This window comes from Eptesicus fuscus, chromosome 22 (genome assembly GCF_027574615.1).
Source record: "Eptesicus fuscus isolate TK198812 chromosome 22, DD_ASM_mEF_20220401, whole genome shotgun sequence".
In the NCBI taxonomy this organism is placed as follows: domain Eukaryota; kingdom Metazoa; phylum Chordata; class Mammalia; order Chiroptera; family Vespertilionidae; genus Eptesicus; species Eptesicus fuscus.
In genome coordinates, this window is record NC_072494.1 from 40,260,801 (window position 1) to 40,279,760 (window position 18,960).

An 18,960-nucleotide genomic window follows, 5' to 3' on the forward strand; every position below is an offset into this window, starting at 1 on the left:
CCATTTTTTAAATTGGGTTACTTTTGGTTCTTGAGTTGTAATTCTTTACTTATTCTGGGTACTGGACCCTTCTTAGATATATGATTTGCAAATATTTTCACCCATTCTGTGGGTTGCCTTTTTATTCTGTTGGTAGTGTCCTTTGATGTACAATAGTTTTTAATTTTGATGAAGTTCAATTTATCTTTTTCTTTTTGTTGCCTGTGCTTCTGGTATCGTATCTAAGAAATCACTGCCAAATCCAATGTCATGAAGCTTTTCCTCTAAGTTTTATACTAAAACTAAAGGACAAGCTGAAGAATCAATTGTAAATAGTATAAGCTAGATGAAGACTTGAAATGAAATACATCATTCCGAGGGAAAAAAAGACAACAATGAATAAAGAAGATAGAGAAATTTATTGCCACATGAAATTATAAATATAACTCAGATGAATCAGACCAAAAAAATCACTAGGTTGACATTAAAATACAATGTACTTTGAGCAGATTTGTTTCTTGAAGGCTTCTCTATTGACAGGCACTTCTGTAACTAATTAGTATAATTTGGTATAAACATTTTATGGATAGTTTTAAAGGCCTATAAAAGGGTGTTTTGTGATTATCCATCATAAACAATAACGGATATTACATAAATTAATTGATGGGTTACATGTTTGTGTTTGTACCGTATCCTAGAAAGATCCTACTTACCCCACCTTATTTTATAAATATCAAATTGGGAACCTATTTCTTCTATATATGTATCAAGTGGCGTCCACTCGAAATATGGAATCCTCTGCACAAAAACAGAACACATTTTGCTGAAACTCTTGTTAATGTGGTTGTCAATTCCTAATTTTCCTAATAGATAGCATTTATTTTTAAAAGATTTATCCCTTCACCTACTGTATTTCCTAAGCCTCCTTTGTAGCACCCCGCCCCCCAAATTCACCAAAAAGAGGAAAAAACACTTCCTCCCCATCCCTCTGCTGATTAGAGTAGGGGTCAGTAACGGGACAAATAGGAAATATTTTAGGCTTTGCAGCCTGTTTCCTCTGTGGAGCTCTGCTGTGGGACTACAAGAGCCCACCGCAGACAGCAGTAAGTGATGGGTGGCTGCCTAAGGCCCATGGCTCTAGTTTGCAAGTCATTGATTTTGATTACCAAAATTAAATCTGCTCATATAAAATATATAGCGAGATAAACAATAATTTGGGGCCTAAAAGAAGGTATATCACTTTTCCCTTTTAAAGCCCATTAGAAAAAGCATCGTGTAATGCCTGGGAAGCATTCTCCACTTTATATATATTTGCACTGCTTTGTTCTTTTCTTACCCTGAGACATTTATTAAGAAAGGGTAACCTGGAGTCTAGTACATGAAACATTATTCAAGTAGAAAGTGAGATTACAGCATTATAGGAACCCCCGCTCCCCAATAAGAATGACTCCGGGGTAGCAGGCTCGTGCCTGCAGCATGCCCCAATGTGACACGTTAAAGGGCAATAAGTTCTCCCTGGCAGTTGTTGCAGCAGTTGAAGGTGATGTTTTCATATCTGGTATAGGGATGAAATCGCCCAATATTTTTCTTGGTAGCAAGTAAGGTGGTTGGTGAAGACTCAGAAAACCGATTATCAGGTGAGCTTTCTGTACTGGTAGCTGGGTCCAAAATGTGTAGCACCTAAGGAAAATAAGAAGTGATGTCAGAAATATGCAGCAGGGACTGTAAACCCCTGGGTTTTATTGAGGTATAACTACCTATGTAGCTCCATTTCATTAATATGTAACTATCATAAAAATAACATCTGAATAAGGAATTAGATGAGAGAACTTATTCCTTTTCTCAAAAAGCTCTAAATTTAACAATGATGTCTAGTTATTACACTACCTAGTTTACGTATTTTTTAAAAATGAAGAAATTGATGTTCTCTTATGGATACTGATGAAAACATAGAAGAAAATAAGGGTATATAAATTCTACCTTATGTCCATTTTCATCCTAAATCAAAAGTACCCCTATCTTCTTCCTTTAGTCTTTCATGGAACTGCTTGGAATCAGGATTCTACCCGGATTCTTCTATTGAAATCCTACTTCACAGTTTCTGATCACTTACTTATAAAAATCAATGGCTTTTCATTTCTCTTACACCATGCTCCCTCATTCTTCTGCATTGACTTTCCCTATTCTATTGCTTTACTGAGGCCCACAGCAGGAGGAGCTCTTGAGTTGAAAAACTTGTCCAATAAGGGTCACATGATAATGCTGGCTACAGTTCCTGTTTCTCCTGTTCATCTCCTCCTGCCTGTCATCGTGTGATGAGGACGGGTTGGTGGGAAAGAGGGAGGCAGTGCCCTTGGAAAGGAATTGGGAGAAGCACTGGTTCCATAGGCCAAGGGAAGAGAGTGCTACAAGCAAGAAGGAGCCGTCAGGCCTAGCCAATGCTGCGGGCAGCAGCTTCAGAGCCAGGGACACAACTTCCCAACAAAGAGAATGGAGGAGAACAGAAAGGTAAAGATGATGGGTTTAGTTTTAGCCACTGATTCATTCAGTAAATAACTGAGTACCTACTATGTGTAAAGGATTATACCAGACCTTGAGGACACATCAGACATAGCCCCCGCCCTTAAAAAGCTTATAGTTTGGGAGACGGAGAATCAAACAGTTGCAATTTTACATGTTAAAGAGCTATAATAAATATGTACAAAATGTAACGGAAGCCTGGAGGAAGAAACATCTAGGTTTGCCAGTGAGATTCAGGGAGGGCTGATTCTTCAGGTAGAGAGGTACAGGAAGGATGGTCGAGGCAGAAGGAATAGTATGTATAGGTGGGTGAGACACAGTGGCATATCTGTGGAATAACAAGTGTTTAAATACTGACATGTGAATTATATGTACATGTGTGTGGGGGGTACACCTGGGAAATGATCCTTGAAAGGAAAAATGGAGTAAAGATTATGAAAATTCTCCTATACAATATAAAGAATTCAAACTCAATAACGGAGGCTGGGAGCTGTTTGAACAGGAATACTAGGAGGAATGCACTAACATTGGGGAGGGGGTGTGTGGAATTGACATTTTTGAAATAACTCTCTGGCAGGTGAAAAGCAAGACAGGGATATTAGTGAGGAGGCTCTTGCAATAGTTGAGGTTGGAGGTCAGTGGTTGAACTTGGGATAGAGCACAAAGTCCAAGGAACTGATAGGATTTGTAAAACCAACAGGATCCGGGGGATGAAGGAAATAATAAAAATGATAGCTACCATTGATTGAGAAATTACATCACACTGGAACCTGCTCTGGGGTTTATATGCATTCTTTTATGGAATCCTCAGGACATCCCTATATAGCAGGTGCAGTTTACTAAGACAGGGAGTAGTGGAGAGGAAGGGGGTGGCTTTCCTTCTCCTTCTTCGTGGAGGGGGTAGAACACATGTGCGAAAGCGAAGAGAAAAGTAATTGTTCTATTTCTAGGTGTCTGTGGGACAAACAGAAATATCCACCTGGATATGTCTTTTGAACAAAAAAAAAGTCTCAGTTAAAGTCATAAGCAGAAAGCTTCGGGATAAGGAGTCTGTTGTGTGAGGAAATGCTCAAGAGCGGGCACAGGGAAAGGATGCTCCGTTCCTCAGATCCCAGGAAGCATGGTCACAGAAACAGCAGTTGTTGCAGAAACTATGGAAGTTAAAAAGCATGGGGAACAGATTCCTATGGAACATCAACATGGAGAGGAGGAGACAAGGTTATGACAAGGAATTCAGCGAGGCAGCATGGGGCCGGGAAAGAGTAATGTCACAGAAGTGACATGTAGTACATAGGACAAGAGTCATTCACCACTCATGACCTTGGTAAGGACCTGGAGAACAGTGGAGCGAGAAGTCTGCTAGGGTAAGTGACAGCGGGAACTGAGGTGGACGGGACGTGAGAAACAAGTCATCTTGTCCAAGATTCTTGACTGTGAAGGGAAGGTGGTAAGGCCGTCTGCAGAGAACTTAGGGCAGAGGGAGGATGTTTCATTTTAGATGCGAGGCACTTGGGCACGTTCTTAAGCCAAAAAAAGAAAGAGCCAGTAGAGAGAAGGGGTGAGTGTTGGGGAGCCTGCTGAGCCTGGAGGGGAGCTTTAGCGAGAAGGGGACACCTTTCCCAGTAGGAGGGATGTATGGAAAGCTGGCTGCCATGCAGGCAGGCGCCTAGATATCAAGTGGGACCTTGCAGTAGTTTTCTGCCTCTGCCCCCTTTTCCTTCTGTATGTGAGGAACCAGTCACCTGCTGCTGAGTTTGATGGGAATAGAAACAAAGAAGACAGAAAGTTGAATTGACATAGGACTGGTCTATATGTGAGAATTAACAAGTAATTCCTTAAATCAGAAGTAACCTATTATCTACTCATGATTACTAAATGAAAAGTTCTACTTGGTAGTTTTCATATAAAAATGAATTCGAGAAAAGGCTAAAAAAAAATAGGCCCTCTTTCAAAACAATTACATTTTTCTCTTTAAGAACAGAATAATGATATTCAAGGAAATTAAAGTTCAGAGGAGGAAATGATTTTCTCCAAGATCACAAGCTCATGTGCATGAGCTCATGTTGAAATCCCATGTTCCTGAACTCCAGTGCCAAGCACTTGCCATTACAACACGCCACCCTTCAGCGAGAGGTCAGTGTTAGAAGTTCCACAGATCATACAAGGAATATTTTACCGTTTCAGCCATTTTTTCCGCTGGGGTGCTGCAGAATTCAACTGTTGGTGGACTCTTTTTTTGGCTGTTAGTTCCAACATTTCCCAGGAGATGAGCATTTACCGCTTTTGCCAGCTTGTGATTGGTTAACGCTAGTTCTGCTGTGCTGTGAGGCTGGGTGCTAGGATAGTACGTCTGCTCTCTTCCCCACTGCAGGGAGACCAGGAGCTCCTCCAGTAAACTGCAGAGAACACGCATGAACACTGAACATTAATAAGACAAAATACAAAAATCAGGAATGCTCAATGAATGAGAAACATATTTCTGAAGTTATATCTTTCTCCCGTATCTTTCTTTCAGAGTTCAATAAATCAGGAAGTCTGGGAAAAGAAGTTAGATTACAAAAAGCACTTATCAATTTACTATATTATTATCTGGAAATAACTTAACAAGCAGTACTTTTTTGTCCTCATATCCTATAACAGGTATAATACACTAGTATATCATTCAGTTGTACAGTACTACTGATTTGATTTGTGCATCTTACTCATATGGTATTTCCTTTTGGTGAGTTGCATTAATTAATTTTTGAATGACATACTACCTACAATTCCTGGGCTAAAACTTACTTGGACATGACGTATAAATCTTTTTATACAGTCAAGCTCCACTAAACGACAGGGATATCTTCTGAGAAATGCATCGTTAGACAATTTCATCACAGAGTGCACTACACACACCTAGATAGTACAGCCTACGGCATACCTGGGCTGTCTGGTATAGCCTATTGCTCCTGGGCTACAAACTCGTACAGCAGGTTACTGTACACAAGCACGTCAAACTTGTGCTAGCAGGCTGGATGCCGTGAGTTTGACATGCTTGCTGTACAACATGAGATTAAGCAAGTGTAAGAGAAATTGATGCAATACAGAGACACTGGATGGATGAGGCTGCTGCTGGGATAACATGGCGCACTATTTACTTGTTGCTTTTGTAAGTGGAAGAGTACATTCTAAAATAATGATAAATAGTATAGAAATACATAAACCAGTAACATAGGTATTTGTGATCACCAGGTTTATGGACTGTACATATTGTATGTGCTAAGCTTCCATATGGCTGGCAGTGCATTCGGTTGGTTTTCACCAGCATCACCACAAGCACGCCGCCACGTCATCAGGTGATAGGAATTTTTCAGCTCGATTATAATCTTATGGGACCACTGTAGGTCCATCACTGACCAAAACATCTTTATGCGGCACATGACTGTATGTGGTTGGATTTGATTCATTAAAATCCTGTGAAGGATTTTTGCATCTTTGTCATGAGAACTACTGGTCTGTAGTATTGTTGCAATGTCTCTGTCTGGTTTGGTATCAAGATAATGCTGGCCTCATATAATGAGCTGGAAATTGTTCCCTACTTCTCTATTTCCTAGAAGAGTTTGTGTAAATTTGGCTTTATTTCTTCCTTACATGTTTGCTAGTATTCACCAGTGAACCCCTTTAGGCCTGGACTTTCGTTTACTGGAAGGTTCTTAATTACAAATACAACCGTCTTAATAGGTTATGCTATTCAGGTTATCTGTTCTTGATACTCTTAGGTAGTTTGTGCATTTTAAGGAGTTTATCCATTTCATTTAAGCTGTTGAACTTACTGGCATAGAGCTGTTCACAACATCCCCCTGTAAAATATACGCTAGTGTCCCAGTGCACGGATTTGTGCACATTGAAAGGAAATTAATTAGAAGAAATATTTTAATATTTATACAGAGCATGACTGTATAAAAAGCATGACTGTCGCTATTGGCATCTTGCTAATGAAAAGAAAACAGGATTCTACCGAGTCTCCTATCTACCTACTCCAGGACTTCTGTGAGGATCCAATGAGATGAGGCACGGGAAAATGCTTCACAGACATTTGATTAAATTGTAAAATGTTTGCACCAGGCTATAAAGCAAGTTGGGTTCCTGGGCTGAAGAAACTCCAAGGATGCTCAAGGATGCTAGTCCCTAGGGAGAGGAAGCTGAAGCCGGGTGTTGCTACATGACGTCATTACCCGGCGCCCACAGCCACCGTTTTCGGGCTGGGCTGGGCTGTGGGCCGCATTTTGCGCCATGGAGTCTTGGCAGCGTTGGCTGCAATTTGGTGGGGTGTTGCTCCGGGGTGGTAGCGGGCCTGGGTCCCACTTGGGGGAAGCTGAGTGTTGGTTTGTCAGCTCCAGGTCCATGGTGCCATTTATTTTTAAATGACCAGTGCGCGTCATGGCAGCTCCTGCCCTCTGGTGGTCAGTGCACATCATAGCTGCCGGTCGGACAGACGGACACTTAGCCTTTTATATATATAGATATTTAATCCTCACCTGATGATAATTTTTTTGATTGCTTTTTCAGAGAGTGAAAGGGAGGGAGGTTGGAGGGGGAGAAACATCATTGTGAGAGAGACATCACAGGGTACATGCGGTTGCTTTCCGCATGTACCCTGACCGGGAGCGGGGAGCGAACCTGCAACCCAGGTATGTGCCCTTGATGGGGAATCAAACCCAAGACCCTTTGGTGTGCTGGCTGATGCTTCAACCACTGAGCAACACTAGCCAGGCACTCTGTTATCTTTTTTTTATGTTTATAGAATCTACAGTGAGGCCTCCTCCTTCTCATTCCTGATATTGGTCATGTATATCTTTTTCCCTGATTATACTGAGGTTTCTTAATTTTATCTTTTCAAAGAAGCCACATTTGGCTTTCTATTTCATTTATTTCTGCTCTCATCCTATTGTTTTCTTCTTTTGCTTAATTTTCTCTTTTTATTTCTTAAGGAGAAAGCTTAGATTACTGACGAGACCTTTCTTCTTTTCTAAGATAAACATTTAAAGTCATAAATTTCCCTCTAAACATTGCGTTAGCTGCCTCCCATAAAATCTGATATTTTCATTCTTCCAATTTTCCCTATAGTTTCCTCTTTGGCCTGTACTGATCTGTTTTACAATAAATCAACGATGTAGCCCTGGCCGGTTTGGCTTAGTGGATGGAGTGTCAGCCTGCGGACCAAAGGGTCCCGGGTTTGATGCCAGTCAGGGGCACATGCCAGGGTTGCAGGCTCGATCCCCAGTGGGGGGCGAGCAGGAGGCGGCCGATCAATGATTGTCTCATCATTGATGTTTCTATCTCTCTCTCTCTCTCTCTCTCGGAAACCAATAAAAATATATTTTAAAAACATCAACGATGTAGAAGTACAAAGTGCTTTGGAGGGAGACCACAGATTTTGCCAGTTCTGGAGATGAAAGCAAGCTCAAACACTGCAGAGTGGTCCTCAAAAAGACCCCCTTCCGAAGGACAAACAAGTACACGCTGTGGCTTCTATCAAAAGTTACACAGAAGTGCAACAAATATAATAAAAAATGACTTTTAAGTACAGAGAGTTCTATGATAAATATAACTAATTCTCTCCAGTTAAGAATGTAAGCAGCAGATCTTCTATTCTTTTAGTCATCTGCCTTCTCCTGGGCATCTGTTTTGAAATGCTACTCAAGTATATACTCCACAAGCTATAAATGCAGCAACAGTACAGAACCGCCACATGCTGGGAACTGCAGGAGCGTAGAAGAGTCCGGATGTAAAAGGGCCATACGTGTGGGTGGCTTTCATTCCCTGGCGAAGCTGCTCCCGCTCACTCAGTAGGTCCTGGAGAGCACCCTGCGCGTCCCGGTGCTGACGCTGCAGAACTGCCCTGGAATTGGTCAACTCGTCTGCCATAACCCTGGAAGAGATTAAAATCTTACCTATAAATTCTCCGACGACAACACAGTGCAAAGAAGTTAATATATGACCTTGGTGGCTGTCATTTTCAAAAGCTTACAAAGAATAATTAACATAGATATATTACTTCTCAGTGTTTCAATCTTCACTAAGAAGCATTTAAAATGTTTACAAGCTGAGAACTCACTGAAGGGATTCAATTAAAATATTTACAAAATGACAAAGGAAACAGGCTTTCCTTATATATAGTGACTTTTGGAATGTTCCTCAATCTTCCTTCAGATTGACCAAATTTTGGAAAACATAACATTAATAAAACATTTTAAATATTAAACAGTTTAGAGGAAAACAAAAATGCATTATGTTCCTGCCATTCAATTACCTCTTTGCCCTTAGAAGAATATTAAAATAATGTAAAAAGGCTTCCACACAGGAAAACAAAGCCTTCTCTCTTGTCCAGGGTCCCATCCTTCTTTTACATGTAACCAGTACAGTTCCTTATACATTTTTCCAGGAAAAAAATTTATGTATATTTAACATAAAACTATGGGTTAAAAATAAATATATTTTTCAACTTACAAAAAGGGATTATTTAATATAAACTTTTCTATACTTTGCTTTTTTCACCTAATAGTTTATCTTGGTGAGTTTTTAGTATTAGTACATATAGAACTATCTCATCTCCCTTTTTAAAAATAAAGCTTCATGTTTTCTTCTGATTGGATGTACCAAAGTTTATTTAATCAATTCCCTATTGATGGGACTGAAGCAAATTTTAGGTATGTTTAATCAGAGGAAAATCTTAGAACTAAAATTAAAGTCTCAAATTACAGCAACAACTAAATTCCGTAAAATAAAATAAAAATTTTCTCAACGGATGATTAAATCAACTAAAATATCACTAAAGTATACTCTCTATTGCCCTTAGAACGTTATTGTCAGTTTTGATCAGGATGTTAAAAAAGTTACATATTGCAATAATCTGTTGTCTCTTAAACTGTTCAAGGAGAATTAATTAACTTTCATTCTAAGACAATAAGCAGTATGTTCATTTCTCCAAACAGCATCCTATACTGTCATTTTCAAAAAGTTACAAAGAATATTTAACATAGTCAAATTAGAAAACAAAGTAAGGACTTGAAGAGAGTAGTCAATTACTAGAATGTAGCACAGGTATTAAGACATGAAGAAACATTTTCTTGAAAATTTATTCATCACCATCGTACAGTCTGAGTACAGCCTGGGAAACCTCTGGGGCTTTGTGAGATATCGCCAAATGATTGGATGTTATTACTAGTAAGCATATTGCGTGTGAAACACTGGCTAAGCACGGGGAATACACAGTTGGATAACCCCCAGACCCCATTCTCCAGTAACACAACATTGGAAGGAGGAGGGGATCTATATAAAAGCCTAAGCGACCGGCAGACCAGCCAACCGGCTGGTAGCTATGATGTGCACTGACCACCAGGAGGCAGATGCTCAACCCAGGAGCTGCCGAGCGACAGCAACTTTGCAGAGTACCCTCTCGTACTCCGGGACCCCTTGGGGGATGTTGGACTGCCGGTTTCACCCCGATCCCTGCAGGCCAGGCTGAGGGACCCCACTGGTGCGTGAATCTGTGCACCAAGCGTCTAGTAAATAGATAAAGAATCACAATTTCTTGCAATTTCCCAACTATCAGTGTGTCCATGGTCCTGTTGGAGCGCAGCCTCATGCACTATGCATACTTATGCCATCCTTCTCTATTTGTGCAAAGAGAGAAAAAGGCTGGGAAGCTCTATTATATATTAACAACTATGAGAACAAGCATGAAGGACAAAAAATACTATGTTACAGAGTGGCAATGACATGAGTTCTCCAGAAAATATTTTAGTTTTTTTATTGTGATTTTAATGTTTACTAGATATCTGAATTGACAATTTTGTTTTGGTATTAGATATTGTAGTGGGAGTGATTTCTACTATAGAGTAGTAACCTAGAATTCTGGAATGAGGGAGGATCCTTATATCTCTTCTCCCTTTAGGGAGTCTGTGCTTCCATCCACAGGAGTGAGAGTTCACATCTTCAATAATACATGAACAACCTGATCAGAGTTTGTCACTCTACAATTGACTTTCTTGTGTTATGGGTCAAAAGGCTAATAGATCAAAACTAGAAAATGGAAACTATTTAAAGCAGAACATACCTGCTCGCGAGGAATTTGCTTCGCCACACGTCACACTGTATTGACATTCGTTCTAACTGCTCGGCAAGCTGAGCTGTGTTCTGACCTAGGGCTTCATTTTCTAAAATAAGCTGATTTTTCTCACGGGCTAGACGTTCAAAGTGATACTGAAGATCATCACCAACAGAAGCCACCAGCAGCTTTTTTAACTCACGATTGACCTAGAAGAGCACATAACAATGTAACACGCTCAGGGGCGTGTCAGTGACTACAATGTACAGAATGAACAAAAAAACTGTTCTGTGTAATTTGAACCTCCATTATTTAAAGATCAAAAAGTGACAGTAAATATCTAAGTGTCATGATATACACATATTAACCAAGCCTACTTCTATCTTTATAGCCCAGGTGGTTATAAACTGAGCCTCTTATAATAAGAGCACAAGTTATTATCATAAAAATAACAAGCTGCTCCCAAGCAACACTTAAAGGGAAAAGTTAAAAAACTAAACAGTGAGTTTTGTTAAAAAATGACAGAATTTAAAAAATATATATATTTTTTAGATTTATTTTGAGAGAGAGGAAGGGAGAGGGGTAGAGAGATAGAAACATCAATCGAGAAATATCAACAATCGGCTGTCTCTTGGAGGCTCCCTCCTGGGGATCGAGCCTGAACCTCTTGGTTCCTGGATGGAGCCACAAAGGCCAGTGGACAGAGAATGTTTTATGTGTTTTTTTAATCTACTCTAACATTTAAAAAATAATTTCTGCCCTAACTGGTTTGGCTCAGTGGATAGAGCGTCGGCCTGCGGACTCAAGGGTCCCAGGTTTGATTCCGGTCAAGGGCATGTACCTTGGTTGCGGGCACATCCCCAGTAGGGGTGTGCAGGAGGCAGCTGATCGATGTTTCGCTCTCATAGATGTTTCTAACTCTCTATTCCTCTCCCTTCCTCTCTGTAAAAAAAAAAAAAAAAATCAATAAAATATATTTTGAAAAATAATTTCTTTGTGCCCTACGATTTTTCCTTTTAAGAATTTAAGTAAAGGAAGAAACTCGGGATTCTCTACAAGTACATCCTTTACATTAATATTGAAAACACAGGAGTCAAAATATAAATGTCCAATCACAGGTATTAGTTTATGATGCAGCCACTGAAGAACTGTGGCTATTTGTAATAGAATATTCTGTGACATAAGAAGACGTTAACCACTAAGGTGGCACTATTTGTAATAGAATGTTCTGTGACATAGGAAAACATTAACATCTAAGGTGGCATTATTTTCATTGTTTTCTTATTTTTCAAATTGTTTACAAATACTTTTATAATTAGAAATTAGTTGTTAAAAATATATTAAAATATATTTGGGTAAGAACCACTAACCAGTGTCACAAAGACTAAGGGGAAAAGTGGAGGCTAAGGCAATGTTGACTAAGATGAAAAGATTAAAGAAACACAATCAAACATTGTAGATGGTTTCCATTTACAATGACGAGACCAATACTTATCCCACCATTCTCTTTATTCCAAGCATTATGTATATATAGGTAAAATACTTGGAATTCATGGATCCTTAAAACAGGATTTACGAACGAGTCAGTTTCAAAGCCTGAGTTGGCCAGTCTTTGGTCTGGAAGTTTACAACTGTAACCTCCTTTATAACTTTAGGTGTTCCTCACTCTTCCCTCTTCAACGTGGGTTAGAGTATAAGTTCCTGACATACACTAGTTCCATGTGAGGCCCTGAGAATGTGAAATCTGAGAGGAAGCATCTAGAGAGGTGACGAGCTGTAGTGAGGGGCACCTGCTTTCCCAGGAGGAATGGAGTTCCTAACTCGCAGGCTCAGGGCCAGGTGTGGCAGGCACCGCTGCAGCCCGGGACGGTCCTTACCTCCGTCTGCACGCGGAGCTGGTTGGAAAGGCCCTCTCGGTCCTGCAGCAGCCTCCTTTCCGAGTTCCTGAGCTTCTCCAGGGTGCTCTTCACCTCTGCGAGCTCCTTCCGGGGCTCGGCAGCTCCCTCGGACTGACCAGAGAGCTCCCCTTTCTGACGTCCGAGAGGCTTACCCTTGGCATTTTTGTGGGGGACAACGTGGGTGATAGCAGCTTTGGGAACCAATATTCTTACAGCTTCGACTTCCACCGCTTTCTCAGTGAGGATCTTGCCCAGCTGCAGGACTCCCGGGCTCTCTGGTGCGACTGCTTTCCTTCGTGGACTCGGAAGGACGTGGGGCTTTACAGGCTGGACTGCAGAGGTGACTTCAACAGACTTAGGTGGCTCCTCCGTTTCCATTCCATCTCCTGCTCCTCGGATTGGGGTTGAAGTCAGGGTGACTGAAAGAGGGAGCAAAAAATATAAACTACTTACTGAAAAGAAGAACCAGGAAAATGCCAAGACACGTCTCACCCTACATCAGAATCACTGACATTTACAAAATGGAAATATTCAGACTGAAAGTAATTTTCAAAACCATCGTGTGTCAAAGAAAGCTTCCCTTAAGTAAATGGCCTCTCTCTTGGCAGGAAATACAGATTTGGAATCAGGGTGTTTGGTTCTGACTTCTACTTCCTAGTATGACCCTAGGAAAATCAGTTAACCCTCCATGAATCTCAGTGTCCTAACCTGCAAAACGGAGACAATGACAGTTGTGCTACAGGGTTATGGTATGCAAGAACACAGATCAAGAGCCTGACACACCGTAGACACTCAATAATGTCGGCTAACTATAAAAAATATGCAGCTCTATATATGCATACTTGAAAACATCTACTTCAAAATAATTTATCTGTTGTTTGAACTCTTGGCAAAAAATGCTTTGCACAAACTACCCAACTGAACTATTCAATGTTCTCTCTCCCAGGCCTCTAATCGCTGTTCCTGCTTCTTAGTCTCTTACGTGGCTTCTTTGGCCCTCACTGTGGTTCTCGGTTACCCCTAAGAAGTCAGCTTCAACTCCACACTTCACATTAAATCTTTCTGATTGTTCCGGCCCACTCTCTGAAGAATACCCATGGCACTTACTGTCTCAAACATTCAGTTTGAAGCTTAATCATGAACCAACATTATCATTTTAAGGGTTTTGTACATGCTATTTTCTCTTTCCCAGTAAGTCTGATAAGCACATTAAGAGCAGACATTATGCCCCATACAAGTGGAAGGAACATGGTGCCATAGAAATGATAGGACTTTGGGGATCACCCAGATCTGGTTTGAATTCCTTTACACTATTACTATCTGCACAAAATCCTACAATGATCTCAGCTTTAGTTTTAACTTCCATGGAATTAATTTAATAATACTTACATCCAGGTAGTATTAAATCTGAATTTTAAATGAGAAAATATTAAGTAACAGGTAACCAACACTTACAAAAGACTTACCATGTGCCAAATACTACCCTAAATACTTTACATAGAACTCTTGTAATCCTTACATAACCCTGTGAGTAGTATGATTAGCTCTATTTTATTCATGAGGAAAATGAGGCACAAGGAGGTCCAGCAACTTGCCCAAGGTCACACCACACAGCTAGTAAGTGAAGAGGCAGAAGTGAATTCTTAGCAGTCTGTTCACAAAGACTGGGGCCTTCCCCACTGCATATACTGCCTCTTCCAGTGTCCCGAAGTTCAAGTTCAGGTATAAAGTGTCCAGCACACAAGTAAATAGCAGGCATTCAATAAATAGTAGCACCCATCCCTGTCCTCCATAACGCTTAGTGCACTGCTGCACACGTTTACCAAACTAATCTGCTCAACTGAAATAAATTATCTTCCCTCGAGTAAGCAAGAAGGCAGCTCTGCTCACCAGCACACTGCCATTGCTCCAGTCAGTAACCAACAGATCTGCCTCTTCCACCCGTTGTCTTACCGCCAGTGAGGAGTATAAGAAAGGTGTCAGTCACCGCTCTCCAAGAAAGGGCTCCCTTTACTGACTCAAGGCAGAGGTGGTTTAGCGCTGGGGAAGAACGGAGGGTGTGCCAGAACAGGAAGTGCTGCAGAGCTTGAGGAGGTACTGAGGTGACCTAACCTACACGGAGCCCCTGAGCTCATGCATAGCAGCCCTGTGAGCTCCACCGTAGATTCCTGCCATTTGACAAGTCCAGCACACACTGGAGAAGTGGGAGGCAGAGCCCACAAATAGTACTAATTAACTTTTATTCAACTTACTGTGTGTGAAGGGCTTCTCTACGTCCTTCAGATGGGTGACATTTAACTTTTACACCTGTCTCATGAGGTAAGCACAACATGCACATTTTGTAGACAGAAAAAGGGGCTTTGAAAAGTTGCACAGCTTATCCAAATCATCTGTGTCAGACTGGGATTTGAATCCAAATCTGACTCCAGAGTAAGCTGTTAACTGGCCCAGGAGGCCATCCACAAACCACAACTACTGCCTCATCAACCCGAACTTAGTCTCTGCTAATGACACTACCTGGCAGACCACGGGAGCCCACAGAATTTATGACAGTTATAGTGAGCTTTCAAAATCATGCAGAGCCGATCTGCATCAAACCCTGGAATGGCCTCCCATCTCTCGCAGAACAAACAAGATCCTTAGCATGGCCTGCCCTGCTCTCCGCGATCTGGCCCTGCCTGTCTGCTGGGCTCCACTTCTGCCATTCACCCCCAGACTCTGTATTCCAGCCTGACTTGCTTTTTGGAGGGGTCTCAATAGCAGCAAAAGTCTGCCTTCCTCTCCAGACATTTCTCTGCTTGGAATATTCTTCCTAACACCCTTTCCCCTGCAGTTAGTTCCTACCCACCCTTCAAATCTCAGTTCAACCCTTCTTCCTAAGGATCTCTGGCTAATGCAAATTTAATTATCACCAGCCCACCTGGCATTTAAGAAGTAATGTAGAATCATGAATTAACTACAATTTTTTTTTTTTTTTTTTAAGAAACTAGCTCTAGCTGGTTTGGTTCAGTGGATAGAGCATAGGCCTAGGGACTGAAGGGTCCAGGTTCGATACGGGTCAAGAGCACATGCCCAGGTTGTGGGCCTGATCCCCAGTAGGGGTGTGCAGGAGGCAGCCAATCAATGATTCTCTCTCATCATTGATGTTTCTCTCTCTTCTTCTCCCTTCATCTCTGAAATTAATAAAAATATATTTTAAAAAAGAAAAAAGAAAAAGAAACTAGCCTGGCTGGCATGGCTCAGTGGTTGAGCACCGACCTATGAACCAGGAGTTCACGGTTCGATTCTGGTCAGAGCACATGCCTAGGTTGTGGGCTCGAACCCCAGTGGAGGGTGTACAGGAGGCAGCCGGTCAATGATCCTCTCTCATCATCGATGTTTCTACCTCTCTCCCCTCTCCCTTCCTCTCTGAAATCAATAAAATATATATATATTTTTAAAAAAAGGAAACTAGAGCTTTACATTCAGGCCTGCTGAAGCTTAAAAGAAATCTCCTTTCAAACAAAATATGTTCAAGTTCCAATCAAATTCAATCAACTTGGTTCCACCAGTTTACTCTTAGCTGCATTTAAACTGTCCTACTTACTCAAGGGCTTACGAGTGCCAAGGTGTACTATGTACCCCGTGGCGGCTCCCTCTCTGTAATGGCTACGAAGCAAGCCCACAGGCGCGCACAAGCAGGCACATGGGGGTCAGGGCTTCACATTTCCTCACCCAGTAGCTCACCTTTCATAATTCTGTTTTTCTCATGACACACATAGAAACCTTTATTACACATGCACTGGGCACAACCCAGGACACACTCATGAGCAATGGCCTTCTCCCCAGTGGGAGGACCATGATGTGTGGTGCCAGCTCCATAATTATGAGCAAAGCTTACGTAAGGCACAATGTCAGCCCTATCCTCCTCCACTCTTTGAAGGGAACTGACAAAATAATTCAGTTGTGCAGCAACAGTATTTCCATCTGTGATCATTTACCAAAGATTAAGACATATCTAAGGTTTCCGGCTCATTCTTATTGTCTTCCCCAAGGATGCTGAAAGGCAGGGAATGAACAAATGACCGGGGTTGGCAAACTTTTCCTGTAAAGGACCAGATAATAAATATTTTAAGCTGTTTGGACCATGAGACAAAGCTGAGCATATTACGTAGGTACTTATAAAAGAAGAAAAAAAAAAATCCCAAAATTTTATACATGAAATTCCAACTAATAATTGAATAAAGTTTGTTTTTTTTTTTTAAATATATAAGTCTAATAATGAGAAGAACAGAATTCTTTTTTATTTGGGATAACACTTGGCTTAAGTGGGATTCAGTTAGTGCTCCCTCTTCACAAACTGATTGCAAATGTTTGCTGGAGGCCCAAGGGCCCCAATTTTCAACCCTGCTCTAGAATACTGAGGCAAAAAGAAGATGATTTTGTAGTTTGTTATTAAACATTTCTCCTTTTCTCATAAAAGTGAAAATCTATGAAAACAGATGCCCTAAGCATGATGGTGCAATAGAAAGAACACCCAGACGCTGAGTTAAAATATGGTAACTCCAGTCCCTCCTGCCACATACTGTGTGACCTGGGGCAAATCCCTGAACTTTACCCTCCTCCCGCCTCAGTGCTTCCAGAGTAATGCAAACACCAGAGTGTCTTCAAATCATTGCTTTTCCTGCGGACTAGAGTGCTGGGAGCTGGTCAGGCTGGGGCTGCCTCCTAGCCTTTGTCTCCTCAGCTTCCGGAAATGTGCTTGGCACAGAAAAGATGAATTGGTGCTTCCTGAAGTTCACTGACGTTAACACATTCCCTAGAAGATTTCACGTTAACAGCCAGTAACTAACTCATCCTAAAACTGCTTAATTTTTGTCCCCTCTACACTCAATCATTAGTGAAAAACTCAGCTATAGTCTGAGACACAGATGATTCCCCAGGCCTCTCTGAGATTTACTCCGCTGGCTCAAACATTCCTTTGCCCAATCATCATAAATGTCATGTTTTAAAAACAATTATCATCAAAAGAAGACTTACCTTTAGTTTCTAAACTCCCAAGAGTAGTCATTTTTAATCAATGAAAATGCACCCCAAGGCTTCTACTGAATAACCTAAAAATATATAAAATGAAAGAGTTAAAACAATACTGTATAAACACATTTACCCTGAAACTTAAATATATTCTACTTACTTCTGTATTTAGTGACATGCATTTAGAAAGGAAGTATCCCTCATATCCCTTTTTTAACAGGTGATATTGTTAAAGCTACCAAATCTCTCTCACAAAAATAAAAATAAATCAGGTGGTATTTACGTGTCACTGTGCTCACCAGTATACTCTAAATTATTGGACGTGTGTCCTGATTTTTAGTTCAGAAATAGCACATTAGCTATTGCAGAGGCTCTTGCATCATTGATATAACAACTGGAAATTTAAAGTAATCAGTGCCAGCAGACATTGGCACTAATTTGTTCACTTTGTGTATCAGAGAGGAGCTTCTATTTAGATGTTTAACAATAAAAATATTCATGATAGCTCAATATGCACTTTCTCAGAAATAAGATTAAAATGGCATAGCATGTACTTTCAGAAATGTATGCGTGGCCTTAAAGTATCGACTAAGAGTCACTGCAGAACATGAGAAGGAAGGTGGTACGAATGCAATATTAATATGTGGTGAACTGTACAGGGGAGAGCAACTGGTTTCACCACAAAAAAACGATCACTCTGGGTACTCGCCGTAGCTCGGCACCGGGTCTCCGGGACTCCCCTCCTCGGCAGTCACCAACTCCGTCCACTGCCCCGAAAACAGGTCTCACAGTGCCTTCGAGGGCGCAAGGAGCCCTCCAACCGCGCTGGGAAGATGCTGAGCGATGGACAAGCACCGCGGCGGGGGCTGTGGAGGGAGTGGGTAACAGCCGACCGGTAAGGAGGCGACACGCCTCTCAACCTCTGCCGTCCCGGGGAGTCGTACCCGAAGTTCCGACCGGTCCAGCCTTAGACCCAAAGGCGCGGACAACCACACTCCAGCCCAGACTCCTCACCGTCTACGTCCCCTTGGTCCCAGCGGCCCGCGCTTGGACGTACCTCTGGGACTCTCACTCCTACCCAGCGGGCCTTCCGGTCCAGGGGGCTCGGCGCGAAATCCTGGGGTAACTTCTCCGCAGTCAGGCCCCTTCCATTCCCAGCCGCCCGGCCGGCCTTCGCGACAGCGACTTCCCGCTCCCTCCTGTCACTTCCGATGGATTACTCAGGGTTTCGTTTCCGGAATACGTTTCCAAACAAACAGGTAAACATACTCTGTCTTGCGTTTAAACTCAAGCAACACAGACCAGACGGTGTAGGCTTCAGTGAGTGAAAACTGGACAGATGCTTATTTTAAAATAAATTAGAGAATATTTGGACCTTAGCCGGATACTGGCTTGAACTTCCGGGTCAGCTGTCAACGAAACGGAAGTGATGACGCTGGAAAGACCTAGGCCGTGTTCCGT

At 41.6% G+C, this 18,960-nt stretch overlaps 1 protein-coding gene across 1 annotated transcript; it reads right to left on the minus strand.

Moving 5' to 3' along the window:
- Positions 1-383: 383 nt before the first annotated feature.
- Positions 384-18,874, minus strand: BLZF1 (basic leucine zipper nuclear factor 1). The gene is made up of 7 exons (XM_008153123.3): positions 18,557-18,874; positions 17,506-17,579; positions 12,466-12,905; positions 10,598-10,797; positions 8,282-8,410; positions 4,676-4,895; positions 384-1,659 (listed from the first exon to the last, which is right to left on the minus strand). The coding sequence occupies exons 2-7, from the start codon at positions 17,534-17,536 to the stop codon at positions 1,474-1,476; spliced, it is 1,206 nt and encodes a 401-aa protein (XP_008151345.2). The 5' UTR covers positions 17,537-17,579; positions 18,557-18,874; the 3' UTR covers positions 384-1,473.
- Between the last annotated feature and the right edge of the window lie 86 nt (positions 18,875-18,960).